Source organism: Vipera ursinii (genome assembly GCF_947247035.1).
Source record: "Vipera ursinii genome assembly, chromosome: 5".
In the NCBI taxonomy this organism is placed as follows: domain Eukaryota; kingdom Metazoa; phylum Chordata; class Lepidosauria; order Squamata; family Viperidae; genus Vipera; species Vipera ursinii.
Genome location: NC_139518.1, coordinates 65,195,554 through 65,210,515, shown reverse-complemented (window position 1 = coordinate 65,210,515; position 14,962 = coordinate 65,195,554). Strand labels below are relative to the sequence as shown.

The 14,962-nt window shown below is 37.9% G+C and overlaps 1 protein-coding gene across 2 annotated transcripts in view; it reads right to left on the bottom strand.

The window, feature by feature from the left end:
- Nucleotides 1-14,962, bottom strand: part of MGMT (O-6-methylguanine-DNA methyltransferase) — a 220,145-nt gene that overhangs the window by 19,915 nt on the left and 185,268 nt on the right. For both annotated transcript variants that reach the window (XM_083363840.1, XM_083363841.1), the window contains one exon: nt 2,786-2,925. In XM_083363840.1, coding sequence (XP_083219966.1) covers nt 2,786-2,925 — 140 coding nt within the window. The remainder of the gene's footprint in view (nt 1-2,785; nt 2,926-14,962) is intronic.

Sequence of the window (14,962 nt, the reverse complement as noted above, 5' to 3'; positions counted from 1 at the left end):
AAGCTGACACTAGTGATGTTGTAGTGGGCGCTGTCCTTCCTACAAAGAAACCATAAAGGGGACTTACAACCTTGCACCTATATCTCAAGAAAGACATGGAGAGCCAGTGGGCTGTTTGGGAGAAGGAGGCTTTTGCGGTGAGATGGGCATTACTAACTTGGTGCCATTTCCTGGAAGGTAGCAAAATGCCTTTCGAAGAATGGACTGATATAAGAAGTTAGAGGCACTAAAGACCCTTTGAAAGTTATCCCCCAAGAAAGTTCAGTGGACACAGTATTTCAATCATTTTAACTTACTCTGAAATACCTCCCTAGGGGAAAAAACTTTCTGGCAGATGCCTTATCTAGAATGCCCCAATATAAAAGTCGCTGGGAGGAAGTTATTAATGCCATCATTCCTCTACCACAGTCAGCCTCTCAAGTAACCACAAGACGTCAAACAGAGAGGCAATCCAATGAACCTGATAGTCATTTAATGCAAAAGCTCAAGGAAGAACTAAAAACAGACCCCTGGTACAGGGACAATAGATCACAATTAACCTATCGAGATAGGTTAGCCTGAAAGGGGTCTAAGCTTTACCTTCCGATTTCCCTCAGAATTCAAGCCTTTAGCGTAGTCATGATGCCAAGCAAGCCTGTTATTTTGGTTTTCTAAAAACTCTGCATTTGGTGCGGCGGCAGTTTGGTGGCCAGGAATGAAAAAAGACACTGAAAGTTATATAAAAAGCTGTGCTACCTGTGCAGCTATGAAAAAAACAACCTGGTAAACCTCCTAGTTCGTTGCAGCAGGTGGCAGATCCTTCCCAACACTGGGAAGAGATAGCCATGGATTTTACTATGGAATTGCCTGAGAGCAAGGGAAACACAGTAATTTGGACTGTCATTGACCTTTTTTCAAAACAGGCTCATTTCATCGCTTCTTCGGGACTTTGGTCTGCACAAACACTAGCCAGGCTGTTTTTGAAGCACATCTATCGACTCCAAGGAGCTCCGAAAAAAATTATATCAGACAGGGGGGTTCAGTTTACTGTAAAATTAGGTAGTTTGTAAAACTGATTGGGACTACCCAGGAACTTTCATCTGCTTTTCATCTGAGTAGGAATGGATCAGCAGAACGTGCAAACGCAATGGTACAATACCTCAGATGCTATGCTAATTACTAACAGACTAACTGGACGGACCTCCTACCTTTTGCCAAAGTGGCATATAACTATACAGTACACAGTAGTACTGGGTTTATCCCATTTAAAATAGCTACTGGCTGGGATTTTGTTCCAATGCTTGAATACCCCCAAGACCTCTTTGCAGAATGTTTGGGCAAATGTAAAAAAAGCTTTAGCTGCTAAGACTAATAAAGAGCAAGCTGATAAGAAGTGATCTCCCCAGAAGCCACTTCATGTGGGGGAGAATGTTTATCTATCTACTAAATACCTAAGACTAAAGTTGCCTAGTAAAAAATTGGGACCTACATTTCTCGATCCTTTCCCTATACTCAGAATCACAAATCCTGTCACAGTTGAATTAAAGCTGTTTTCTCCTGTACTTTGTTAAAGCCAGTCATAGAAAAATCCTTGAGACCAATCCCCAAGAAGGCACCTGGGCCCATTCTTGTAGAAGGAGAAACCCACTATGAGATGAAACACATTCTTGATTCTAGCTTGTATAAAGGAAAATTACAATATTTAATGCAGTGGAAAGGTTATCCCTTATCAGAAGCTACCTGGGTGAAAAGTACAGATGTGATCTGGTATAGTAAATAGATTACAGCATAACAGATTAATTTTCTTTTGAATTATAGCTGCTTCTGCCTTTTCTGCAAGTGGTGAATGTTGGATATCAATGACCCATTAGTTCAAAAGACTGTAAGGTTCAGGATTAGCTGAGCTATTTGAACTACTTTCTAGATAAAGTATAGCGACAGTGGAACATGAAATGTCTTCTTTTGACTGTTCACCAATAGTGACTGGCCTTATACCAGTACCTAGATAACTTCACAGTTAACTCTGTAGGCCAATGTCATAAATGCCAATCAATTCTCATGCTAAGATGAGGTTTAGGAATTACAGAATATGCAGTATCAGAAGTATGCCACTAATGGGGACAATATAGCTGAAGTCTTTTAGAGGTATTCCCCTGAACTTGCAAACTAAAACTAAAATACAGCCTAAATTGGTGAGGCTCATCCACTTTTCAGGGTGTCTTGCCATCAGAAAACAGACACTGTGCCTTGACTCAAGAGGCAAATGAGGCTGGAACACACCTGGCTTTCAATATCTAAAACCTGACCTTATTTCGAACCCAAGTCAAATGTGTGCCTTTCAGAATCCAGAGGATATTTTGCCCTTTTGCCCCAGAGGAACTCACAGACCCAGACATATTTTTAGGTGATTAAAAAAAGTGATCCTTCCAAATCTTTACAGTCCTGTTACAGCCTAACAGGAAATCTTGCTCACAAAGACAACAGTTCCTTCTGTAAAATATTACTCTTGTATTTAAAAAAAAGGAAAGGAAAATAAAAATAATAAAAAGAAAATGAGCCACATCCATATGACTTGACGCATTAAAATAAATGCATGGCTCCCATTTCAAATAAGTGATGGGGAAATAAATCATATTAAACTGGTTTATGCATTAATGCTGATTAAAAACACTTACTGACCTTATTACTCATAGCAGAGTAGTTTTCGCAGCAGATATATTTAATCTAATGACATTTAGCCCACAAAGCTTTCCATCTGAACCCACCATTTTCCATCAAGTTGATTTCAAAGTTGACATGGACTTACAGGATTTCTTCTCATTGCTCCACCCACAGCCCTGGCTGCTTTGCTGTGGCCTGCCAGGGCTGCTAATTGCTTGTAAGAAACTGCCTCTCCAAATTTCACATCTCTCAGCAGGGTCCACAACACGTCTCTGGTGAATGAAGCTGGAAGGAAAGCAGAGGAAACAAAAAGGAACAAAAGTTACACAGCGACAGAGACATTACTTGCTTTTTTTTAAAAAGTGGCATTTAAATCTGGAAGAGCTGCCTTTGTCCCCTCCCATTTGAATCATTCCCCCAGTACCAGCAAGGAGGGCTGTGAATACAGCAGCAAACCTGACACAGGTGTGAGAGGGGTGTAATTTGGGAGTTCTGTGGCTGCTAATAAAGAGAGAGGTGCAACAGCCAAAGGACAGAAGGGTTTGTTCCTTCAGAGGGAGTGGAATGGCCAGAAAAGAAAGAAATACCAGATGTCCAGCAAAGCACAGTCTGGAAAGGTGTAAGAGCTCTACGTGCTGGACATAACAGAAAAGGGAAAAAAAGGAGAAGAAATTCCAGAGGGAGGAATATGAGACAGAACAAGCTTTATAAGAAGGAAACATAGAAACAGCAGAGAGCACTAATGATAATAGTATAGTGGTCCTCGATTTACTACCGTTTGTTTAGTGACCGCTGAAAGTTCTAACGGCACTTGAAAAGGTGACTTATGACCGTTCCTTGTGACTGTTGTAGCATCCCCACGGTCTCATGATCAAGATAAGACATGCTTGGCAGCTGGCATGAATTTACAATGGTTGAGCGTGCAGGGGTCACGCAATTGCCTTGTGGGACCTACCCAGCCGGTTTCCACAAAGCAGACTCAATGGGGGAAGCCAGATTCACCTAACAACTACATGATTCATTTAATAACTGCAGTGATGCACTTAACAACATGGCAAAAAAGGTCATAATATTGGGCATGATTCACCTATCAACTTGTTTAGCAGTGGAAATTCTGGTCCGAACTGTGGTCATAAGTTGAGGACTATGTGCATATAGTATAGAGGAAACATAGTAATCGTATAGTATAGAGCAGTGCTTGTCAACCTTGGTAACTTTAAGATGAGTAGATTTCAATTTTCAGAATTTTGCAACCAGCAAACTGGAATTCTGGGAGCTGGAGTCCACATATCTTTTAAGTTGCTGAGACAGAGAAATGCTGTCCTATCCTACTAGATTTGTCTACACAATAGGGAAGGTACAGTCAAATATGTACTGCTGCTGGATGTTTTCTGGAATTCTGGAAGTTGAAGGCCACACATCTTAAAGTTGCCAAGGTTGAAAAACTGTGGCACAGGGTATAGTATAGGAGGAAACATTTTAATGCTAATAGAACAGAGTATAGAATAGAGATAATAACAGGGATGTACACAAACACATTTGTAAGTCTTATATACCATTTTTATAGAATACCTTTATTTCATAAAATAAAAAGTCTCCGCAAAACATATAGGAAGATATAAAGTGCTTTTCTATCTCTTGAGTCTGTGGCTATGGTTTAAAAGAAAACTCATGACATATGCACATCAACATTTTTTTTCTTTTGAATTAGCACAGCAATCAGTTCTAGGATTGTGTTCTATATTTAAATTCATGATTATTAAAGAATGCAGTTTGAGTACTGATCACTATTACAAAAGCATTCAGAGCTTTGATTTTTCTATATTTTTAATTTCCAGTATAATTATCCTGTTAGCACATACAATAGGCTTTCCCATTCAATGGCTAGCTTAAATAGGCATACAGTCAAATTAAAAAAAAGAAAAGGAAAAAAGGAGAATAATGGGCAAGACTTGTTTTATAATGCTTTTCTACTTTTAATTTTCAAACTTAAGCTGGGCAGGAAGAAAGCTTGCAGGCTGGATTATTGTATGCCCCCCAGCCACCATTTCACATGTTAGATATGAGAAAATACAATGGTGTCTCTCAATATATATTGCATATTTGAGTGGATAATTCTCATTGAAAGAAAAACACTCATTTATTTGCTGCCTAGTTACTCTTGATTTTCATATTGTTGTTAATAAGGCATGGAGAAAAGCAATCTTTGTAGATTGCTGCAGAATGAGACATTCATCTGTGGCAATGGAAAAATTCCTTGGCATGATCTGATTATAGAAAGAAGGGAATAATTATTTGTTTCTTTTATTTATTTCCTGCCTTTATTAAATTTACAAGTAACCCAAGCCACCAAATACACATAATACTCCTTCTTTCTCTTATTTTCCCCAAAACAACAACCCTGTGAAGTGGGGTTAGGCTGAGAGAGAGTGACCAGACCAAAGTCGCCCAGTTGGCTTTCATAGTTATGGAGGGACTAGAACAGGGCTAGGCAACCTTGGCTCTTTTATGACTCGTGGAGTTCAACTCCCAGAATTCTGGGAGTTGAAGCCCACGAGTCATAAAAGAGCCAAGGTTGCCTACCCCTGGACTAGAACTTGCAGACTTTTTATTTCTAGTCTGTTGCTTTAACCACTAAACCATATTGGCTCTAAAGAGCATGTTTTACAGGTTATCCTCGACTTACAAGAACCATTGAGCCCAAAATTTCTGTTGCTAAGCGAGACAGTTAAGTGAGTTTTGCCCCATTTTACGACCTTTCTTACCATGGATGTTAAGTGAATCACTGGAGTTGTTAATAACAGGGTTGTTAAGTGAATCTGGCTTCCCCATTGACTTTGGTTGTCTGAAGTTTGCAAAAGGTGATCCCATGACCCCAGGCCACTGCAACCATCATACATATGAGCCAAGAGTCTAAATTTTGGTCATGTGACCATGGGCATGCTGCGACAGTTGTGTGGAAACGGTCACTAGGTCACTTTTTTCAGTGCTATTGTAACTTTGACAAACCTCTGTGATTATTTTTGCCCAGAGTTATTTATTTAATAGATTTGTAGGTCATCGTATCTTCCTGGAAGCTTGCGACTATAAAACATAGTCCAAAGAATTAAAACAACCACAGTCAGAAAGAACAGAAGCACAAAAAAGCCACCAGAAGAGCTGCATTTTCACCATCTTTTGGAAGGCTAACACAGAAGGGAGGTTGGGATTCCCAAATGAAGGAATGTTGTAATCTAGTTACCGGTACTCATCTTCTTAGCAACGGAGAAATATTTATTTATTTAATGCTATTTGTAGGCCATAGAAATCCAAAGGGGCACAGTGTACACAGTTTGAAATATAGTACAATTAAAAAAGAGCAATTGCAATAAAAACATTCCTTTATGGTGGTCACCCAGACAAAGCAATGGACTCAAAGCTTGTTGGAATAGTAACTGCTCCCTGAAAGCAAGAATTGGGGCTATCCAGGCCTTTGCAAATAGAAGAGCATTCTATGGAGGAAGAGATTGAGGATTTTAGATCTGCAACAAGTCGTAAGTTGCTATTCCATAGTATATTCCTATCTTCTTCTCATTTGCTGCCCCAAGATCTCTTTTAACTTTCTACAGGTAGTCTACAACAATTTGTTTAACAACAATTCAAAGTTATGATAGTGCTGGAAAAAGATATGACCTGTCCTCAAATCTATGACTGTTGTACCATCCCCATGGTCATGTGATTGCAATTGGAGCACTTGGCAATTAGCTTGCATTTCCAATAGTTTCAATGTCTTGTGGTCACATGGCCGCAATTTGCAACCTTGTCAACTGACTGCTGATAAACAAAGTCAAAAGGGGGATGCTGGATTCACTTAATGACTATGCAATTCACTTAATGACCACAGTAAAATTGGGTCTGGTCATGTGATGGCTTGTAATGACCCCATCACTTATCAAACTTCCAGTATCAATTGTGGTTGGTCGTCACGGATTTTTTGTAAATTAAGGAGATAGGTAGGGAAAAACTGAGGGGGGGTGACAGCAATGTTTTCCTCTGAAGCCATCAAACGACATTTTTGGGGGCAGAAAAAAATATGTTTATGTACTGGTAATTAAATTAAAAAATTAGTTATGTTATATTTACTCCAGAAAAGCATTCTTTGTTCTTAAATAAACCTACACATATTTATTAGTTTTAAATAATAACAACTTCTTAAATGAACAGCATAATACTCACCAGTGAAAAAATATCCATTTAGCCTTTATGATAACGTTAAGCAAATTAAATATCAGCCTAATCCAGGTGATACTAGGAAAGGGTCATCAAAGAAATTAACTTCGTTGTTCATTAATTTACATGGATTAAAAAGGGCAGAGAGATAGCAAATCTGCTCTAGTTCTTTTATGATATAATTTCAAACTCTACACCATTTGTGGCACTAGGGTGATTTTGGGGTTAATCAGACTGATTTGTCCTTTTAATTGCTTTCTATTCAAAGAAAATTCATTAGATAATGTTCTCTTCAAAATTCATGAATCAATTTAACTGAAGAAACCATATTAACAGCTTTGGGTTCATTAGCACACAGAGTTGTGTTACGAGCTGATTGCTAGGAGAGTTTCCTTAGGCAGTTAAGATTTTGTTGACTGTATTCCCCCCCCCCCAAAAGCCTATTTAAAATCCAACTCTATATGGTTAGAGTGGATTTCTCCAATTCCGTTCTATGGTTCTTCCCTTAATTAGTTATGGACTATGCCTGCTTTTTTTGCAGGATGAATTTTGATGGTTTATTTTAGAAATTTGCTCTCTGACTTAATCTTTCTAGTCTTTGTATACAGTACATACGTAGTCCCCTGATTCTGTAGCAGCCTAAGATCCTGGCATCCTTCTTACTGCCTTCTCTCTTACTTGGCCATTCAAGTCTCCTTAGACAATGATGATTCTTCCTATATACGTAGCAAAGCTAACTGAACACTAACCCAGCAGACTTTATAATAGTTACTAACATAAAAACAACTTTCTCAGGTGGAAAGTTTTTGTAATAGAACTAAACATACTACTAAAACTCTTGTAGCTATTTGTTTTTAAACTTCAGTTGGACAAAATTGGAAAATACAGGCAACAATTACTGAACCAAGGTAACTGAAATGGGCTCGTTTACAGAATGTCAAGTCTTTAATTCCCATAATTCTCAGTTATGGTCATGATAGCTGAGAAAAAGACAGGCTGGGAAATATATGGGAGATAGTCCAAATATTGTCATTATATCATATTGATGTTAGAAATTTCCAGAAATGAAAATACCATGTTTGGGACTTTTAGGAAAATGATTTCAAAAAATTGAGCAGTCAGCAATGTAATACTGTGGGTATACATTTAGGGTTTAGCCTAGTCTTATGTTGAAATCCAGTTGTCAATTTTTTAAAAAGACTCTAAAAGAAAGGTGTATTGCCAATACTTAAAGATTTGAAGGATCGCTATATGATGATTCACCTTCTGATCATAGACTCTCAGAATGTAAGGACTGAAAGGGACCTTTGAGATGATGCAATTCGACCCCCTAACAAATTCAGGAATGGCAATACCACGTAGACTTATCTACCACTTAATGGTGTTTTACAGCCCTCTCTAAAAGGTTTACAGAGTCACAATATTGCCCCCAACAAACTGGGTCCTCAGTTTACCGACCTCAGACGATGGAAGTCTGAGTCAATATTGAGCTGGTGAGAATCAAACTGCTGGAAGTCAGCAGAATTAGCCTGCAATAATGCATTCTAACCACTGTGCCACCACGGCTCCTCTAGGAATACATTGTTAACAGCATCGCTGAAAAATGGCCACCCATCTTCTGTTTAAGCCGTCCACTGTTAAACATCTCTTAGTGTCAAGAAATCCTTCCTGATGTCTGGTCAAAATCTGCTTCCTTGTAAATTAAATCCATTGTCTCTTATCTTCTGGAAAGACAATCCTTCAGATACTTGAAGTTATCTTCTTATTGTCTTCTCTTAGGTCTAATTGCATCAAGTTGCCCTTTGGGGAGAAGCCCAAAAGCAAGATAAACGAATTCTGCCCAGTCTCCTTTTGTTTTTGTTTTTTACCAATGAATCACCTTTTCTGAAGAGTAGGACTACTGTTTGTTTTCTTTGTCTGACTATAATATAGCTATAATATAGCCTTAGTTCATTTGTATATTTCTCATGAACTTTTTTGCAGAAATAAAGTGCTTTGCATCTCCTTGGTGATCACATCCATGTTTCATTTCCCTAACACATCCCTTTTAATTCTTATTTCAATCAAAAACCTCTTATGCATCCATAATAGTTGACTGAGCCACCTCCTCATTTTTTCTCCTCATGGCAATGATGTGAAATTCTGCTAGATAGTTTTGATCAGTTCCCAACCCCTCTGTGTTTCCTTTGTCCCCAGTTAGGTGTTGGTAGGATTACACACAGCATTTATCTCAGCTTGTGGAAACTGGATCTCCTAAATTCTAATGTGCACATATGCTATTCTCTAGGTTTCTAACTGTGGCATCACAAAACTCGCTATGATGTGGCCATTTTTTTCTGATGGAAATAGTTCCTACTGCTTTTCCATCTTTAACTACAATTTCCCTAGAGGAATCACATCTAGGAGAGACAATCCCCTTTTATATATGTTAAAAGTATCCCTTCGCTTAAGATTTCATTGGAATTTTGGAAAACACAGAGGCTGTATAAAGCAAGGCTAATGATTTTACAATGAAAAAGAGAACTTGTGCCTCAGCTATTCCACAACAAAAGCAAATATAAAAACATGTCCTAAATTTCACAGCCGACAATTGTACCTATATTTTTGTCCTCTCGTGTTTATTTGAAAACATTCTCTTTCCCGTCACATTGAATGAACAATCATAAAAAGAGGATTTTTTTTTCTTTACAAAGAAACAATATACGGGAACAGTATGCATATTTCTCACCATTCATATCTTTTTCAGAAAGGGATAGGCTGAAGCCTAATCATTTTCGAGAGGCAACCAAATAGAACAAAGGATTAAAGAGTACACGCCACAAATACTTGCCAGTATTACTATTTCCTTGTATACAGTGCTACCCCAAGATTAAAACAAAAACAAAAATGGAAAGATCACAGAGTGAACATACTCAAGGAAGAGCTAAATGCAAGCCTGATCTATTTTAAGCGGGTTTAATATGTGGAACATGCTGTGTTGGGAAATTCTGAAAACAGAACAGTGGGAGCTCATGTAGAGTTAATAAGCAGTTGCCATTCCATAATAAGAGCCTGCCTAGCTGGAACAGTAGTTTCAGTAGAGAACTTCAACGGGAGCAAAATTTGACTTCATCACTAACTCTAATGTATCTTATTCTGAACATTTTCACAAGCTTTAAAGATTGGTATTAAACTCCTGTGCTCAGGTATAAGCAATAATTCTTCCTGGGTTAAATTAGTTGTCCTGTGATGTACAGTATAGGACTACAAGGCAAAGAAACTTTTCAGTACTGTACTTCATCCCAGCTTGGAGTAAGGCCCTTACTCTTAACGTCTTTTGGGCGTGACCAGAACTTTTCTTATATTTTCTGAGCTTTAACTTTATGTTTTTATTTATTTTATAGATCAAATTTGGAGACTACCCATCTCACTCACAGAGCAGTTCTGGGCAGTGTATAATTAAAACATAAAAATCGTATAAATATTACAGTCCAATAGGAGTTAAAATACGAATAAAATAATTAAAGTTAAAAAGGCCTTTAGAGGGCTTTTTGATACTGGTATTGCTTTATTGTGGATTTGTAACCCTCTGATCTCTTTTTTAATTGTTCTGACTTCCTGCAGTGTAATAATCATTCAATAAAGTAGCTTTTTTTAAAAAAAAATTCCATAAATGAAGTTTTACTAATGACTTGAGAATGCATTTAAAAACATGATTATTTCTGAGTGCACATGCAGAAAATTGAGAATGAGATCCAAACCCATTTTTTTGTCCCCATCGTGTCTCATTCAGTTTTTCTGCTTAACACTCCTTGCTCTCCAAATCATGAGGCACACAGAAAAACTATTGTAACAAAATTGCTGTAGGAAATAGCCTTTTCTAAAACAATTATGCTAGAGAAAGTAAGAAGAATGGTCAGTTGTGACTGATATATAAGACTACATGTCATAATTTCTTTAGACAAGTATTGGTAGTCCCCAACTTACAACAGTTTGTTGTTGTAATTACAACGGCACTGAAAAAAGTGACTTATGGTCATTTTTCATACTTACAACTGTTCCAGCATCCCCACTGCCACCTAATCAAAATTCAGCTGCTTGGCAACTGATTCATGTTTATGACGGTTACAATGTCCCAAGGTCATGTGATCACCTTTTGTGCGACCTTCTGACAAGCAAAGTCAATGGGGAAGCCAGGTTTATTTAGCAACACAGTGTTAGTAACTTAACAACTGTGGTGATTCACTTAACAACTGTGACAAGAGTGGTCGTAAAATGGGGCAAAAGTCACTTAACCAATGTCTTGCTTAGCAACAGAAATTTTGGACTCAGTTGTGCCTGTAAGTTGAGAACTGCCTGTAGTTGTCAAATACATAGTTGACGTCAAATAGTTGAATCAGAGGGGCAATAAGCTGACTTTGTAATGATGCCACTTGGGGTGTGTGTGAAAGCCCTAATAAGCAGGCATATACATAGAATGAAGGCTACTGCTAAGCTTGTAAGCCGCCCTGAGTCTTCGGAGAAGGGCGGGATATAAATGGAATTAAAATAAAAAAAAATTACATGACAGCTTAAAATAATACTACACTTTTCAGTCGTATGGAGATCATTTTATAAGTGATATTTGACGCATTTATTTTACCTTGTGGGCAGCAAATTTATTAATTAGCTTAAAGCAAGCAGCTCAATATTATATCAAATGGTTTTATTACTAAATTCTCTGCTTGCTTCTATAAATAAAACTTGCTCCAAATGAGATGAACCGTTATCAGTTTTCCAACTGACCTCAAGCTTTGGATGTTGATAAATACATTGGAAAAATCATGTCTTGACACCCACATTTCTCACTTGTAATACTGTATAGTATTCTAAGTCTTAAAACATAGGTCTCTTCTTTAATAAGAATAAAAAGTGATCTAATGAGGATCAAGTATTAATTATAAATAATTCAAAATAAGTGACTCTGTAAATACATAAAGCTGAAAAGAAATAATCATCGTTTCTTCAATTTTGCCAAATGATTGATGTGTGGATCTGTTTCATCTATTGTAACTATGCAGGGTTATTTTCATTGTTTAGAGTATTGAGCTACCAGAGAGATGAAAGTTCAGATCCATTCTTAGCTATGTTTTAGCAAAGATAAAATGGTTATATCAAAGTAATTATAATATTCCTTAGGGGATGGGGTTATTCTCCTTTTTAAAACATTATGTTTAATCAGTAGCTATCTCTGACAGAATCTGAAGTCAGTTGGATCTGTGGGACAGTTTACAGAATGATGCAAGTAGCTAATTCATCCTCTCTATTCTTCAGTGCATTTACACTTTTAAAATCAAAATGTGTCTGTTAATTCAGTTCATCATTAAAATGTGGGTGTCATTCCAGCAACTATTCTGTGAATGATAGTTATAATAAGAGTAATTGTCACCATCTACATATCTTCTACTTACCACTTTTCTCTAATCTTAATGTTCAGAAATTTCACCTCACCCTGAAACCAAAGGTGTGGGCTATCATAGCTTAGGGTAGCACTGTTTGCAATCAAGGTATTCCATGAAAGCTTATATAAAGGGGTTAATGTTTGCCTATATTTTTTCATTGCAAAAAACAAGTAACAGTCACCTTAATTGCTTTTGCTGCAACAAATCTTTTTTTGTTGTTGTTGCTATAATAGATTGAAATGGTTACCTCTCCGAAAGCTGCAAACTGTTTTTTTTCCCTTTCCCACACTCCCTCCAGGCAGAACACTGGGTCTCAGGACCCACCCTGCAGATAAATTGCCTGTTAAGGAAACATCCCTAGTCATTTTCCTGCCTCTGACAGAAATATCAATTGATCATCCTGGAGCATTAACACGTCATCAGGCAAATAAAAGACAGTCACTTGGCAGCCATTACACTATTATATTTGTACCTGAAAGGGTAGACCACACATAGTAGATTTGGAGGATGCCATGTTGCTTTGTTTATTCTCATACTTAAAGAAAGAAATGGATTCCTTGACATTTTGAGATGCTACTTGAATCATAGCTATGAAGGTTCCATTGAGCCAAGTGGCAGAAGGACAGAGGCATCACCACCATCATCATCATCATCATCATCATCATCATCGCATCATTAATTTATATTTAGGATATGTGTAATGTTTGTCTGGGCCAGTATATATGACAATGATTTTTAGTGGATTAATTTAGGGAGGATTCAGTCTCTGTGGACTTTGGTATCTTAACATGAAACAATTAATATAGGTAACTAGGAAATTTGTCCATCCATCCATCCACCCACCCATCCATCTACCTACCTAGCTACCTACCTACCATCTATATTTTTATAGTATAATATATTCTATGTGGATATACAAAGGAAAATAACCCATTTATAGTAACTCACTCTATAGTAATGTGGCACTATAAACTGCTACAGTCCACTGGAAGGGAAAGCTGCTTCTTGTTTACTGTTCCAAGTCTTCCAGAAAAAGGGAGGGATGGACATACTTCTTGACACATTCTTCTGAATTTTAATTCAATCTTTATAGCTGTTAAATCTAATGGCAAAAAGTGAAGAAGAACTAAAGAGCCTCTTGTTGCGGGTGAAGAAGGAGAGTGTAAAACTTGGGTTGAAACTTAACATTAAGAAAACCAAGATCATGGCATCTGGCCCTCTCAATTCCTGGCAAATAGATGGGGAAGAAATGGAGGTAGTGACAGATTTGGTTTTCCTGGGCTCCAAGATCACTGCAGATGGGGACTGTAGCCAAGAAATTAAAAGACACTTGCTCCTGGGAAGGAAAGCCATGGCAAATCTAGACAGCACACTAAAAAGCAGAGACATCACCCTGTCAACAAAAGTGCGTATAGTCAAGGCTATGGTCTTCCCAGTTGCAATGTATGGCAGTGAAAGTTGGACCATAAGAAAGGCTGAGCGCCAAAGAATTGAGGCCTTTGAACTATGGTGCTGGAGAAGACTCCTGCGAGTCCCTTGGACTGCAAGGCGATCAAACCGGTCAGTCCTAGAGGAGATCAATCCTGACTGCTCTTTAGAAGGCCAGATCCTGAAGCTAAAACTCAAATACTTTGGCCACCTAATGAGAAGGAAGGACTCACTGGAGAAGAGCCTAATGCTGGGAAAGATCGAGGGCAATAGAAGAAGGGGACGACAGAGAATGAGGTGGCTGGATGGAGTCACTGAAGCAGTAGGCGTGAGCTTAAATGGACTCCAGAAGATGGTAGAAGACAGGAAGGCCTGGAGGAATGTTGTCCATAGGGTTGCGATGAGTCGGACACGACTTCGCAGCTAACAACAACAAGCTGTTAAAACTAAAATTCTGATATATCTCTAGTTTGCCAATTCAGTATCCCCCTTTATTTTCCAAAAAACAAAAGCCTAGCCTCAGTACTATACTTTGGGTAGACAATACAGCACAGTATTGTTTACGATATATAAAACCCTTTAAAATGTAAAGAATCTATGGATTCATAATCTTCCAAAAGTCCAGATTTTCACGTACTATTTCATGACCAAGAAGGGCTCTATTTATGCATGAGTTCACTACAGTTACCTAATGGTTAAAATTTCTTCAGTACAGTAATAACAGTTATGATCACTGAGGCACTTGCTTCCCTTATTCTATGGACCTATGCTAGGGACTGTGAAGGATCGGTCATTCTCTCATGTACTTTTCCCATATTAGCTTTGCAAACATGGATAGTATTTCTATACAAATGGTTGGGTTTTTTTTAAAAAAATAATCTCCAATATAATATTGGATAGGGGACAAATGTAGAAAATCAGGGGGATGCCAAGGATATTTCAATTACAGATATGTAGTCTAATAGAAAATTCTCGCGTCATGGCTCAGGTGGGAATAAATAAAATAAAACATCAAATGCCAATTTCTTTCAAGCTCTTCCATCCATCAGAGCACATTTTTTCCTGTCATGTGCTAAGATACAGATGGAAATTATATGAGGCTTCTATAACCTCTTTTCTTTTGCATTATTTTCTTTCATTCCTCTTCCCCTTGGCAAGTTTACTTGCCTCCCTAACTCTAGCTCTGACTGTATGCTGCTTCTAACATTGTAGATAAATCTGCCTGGCAGAGGATGCTGCAGAGATGCAAGAGTCCATTCTTTTTT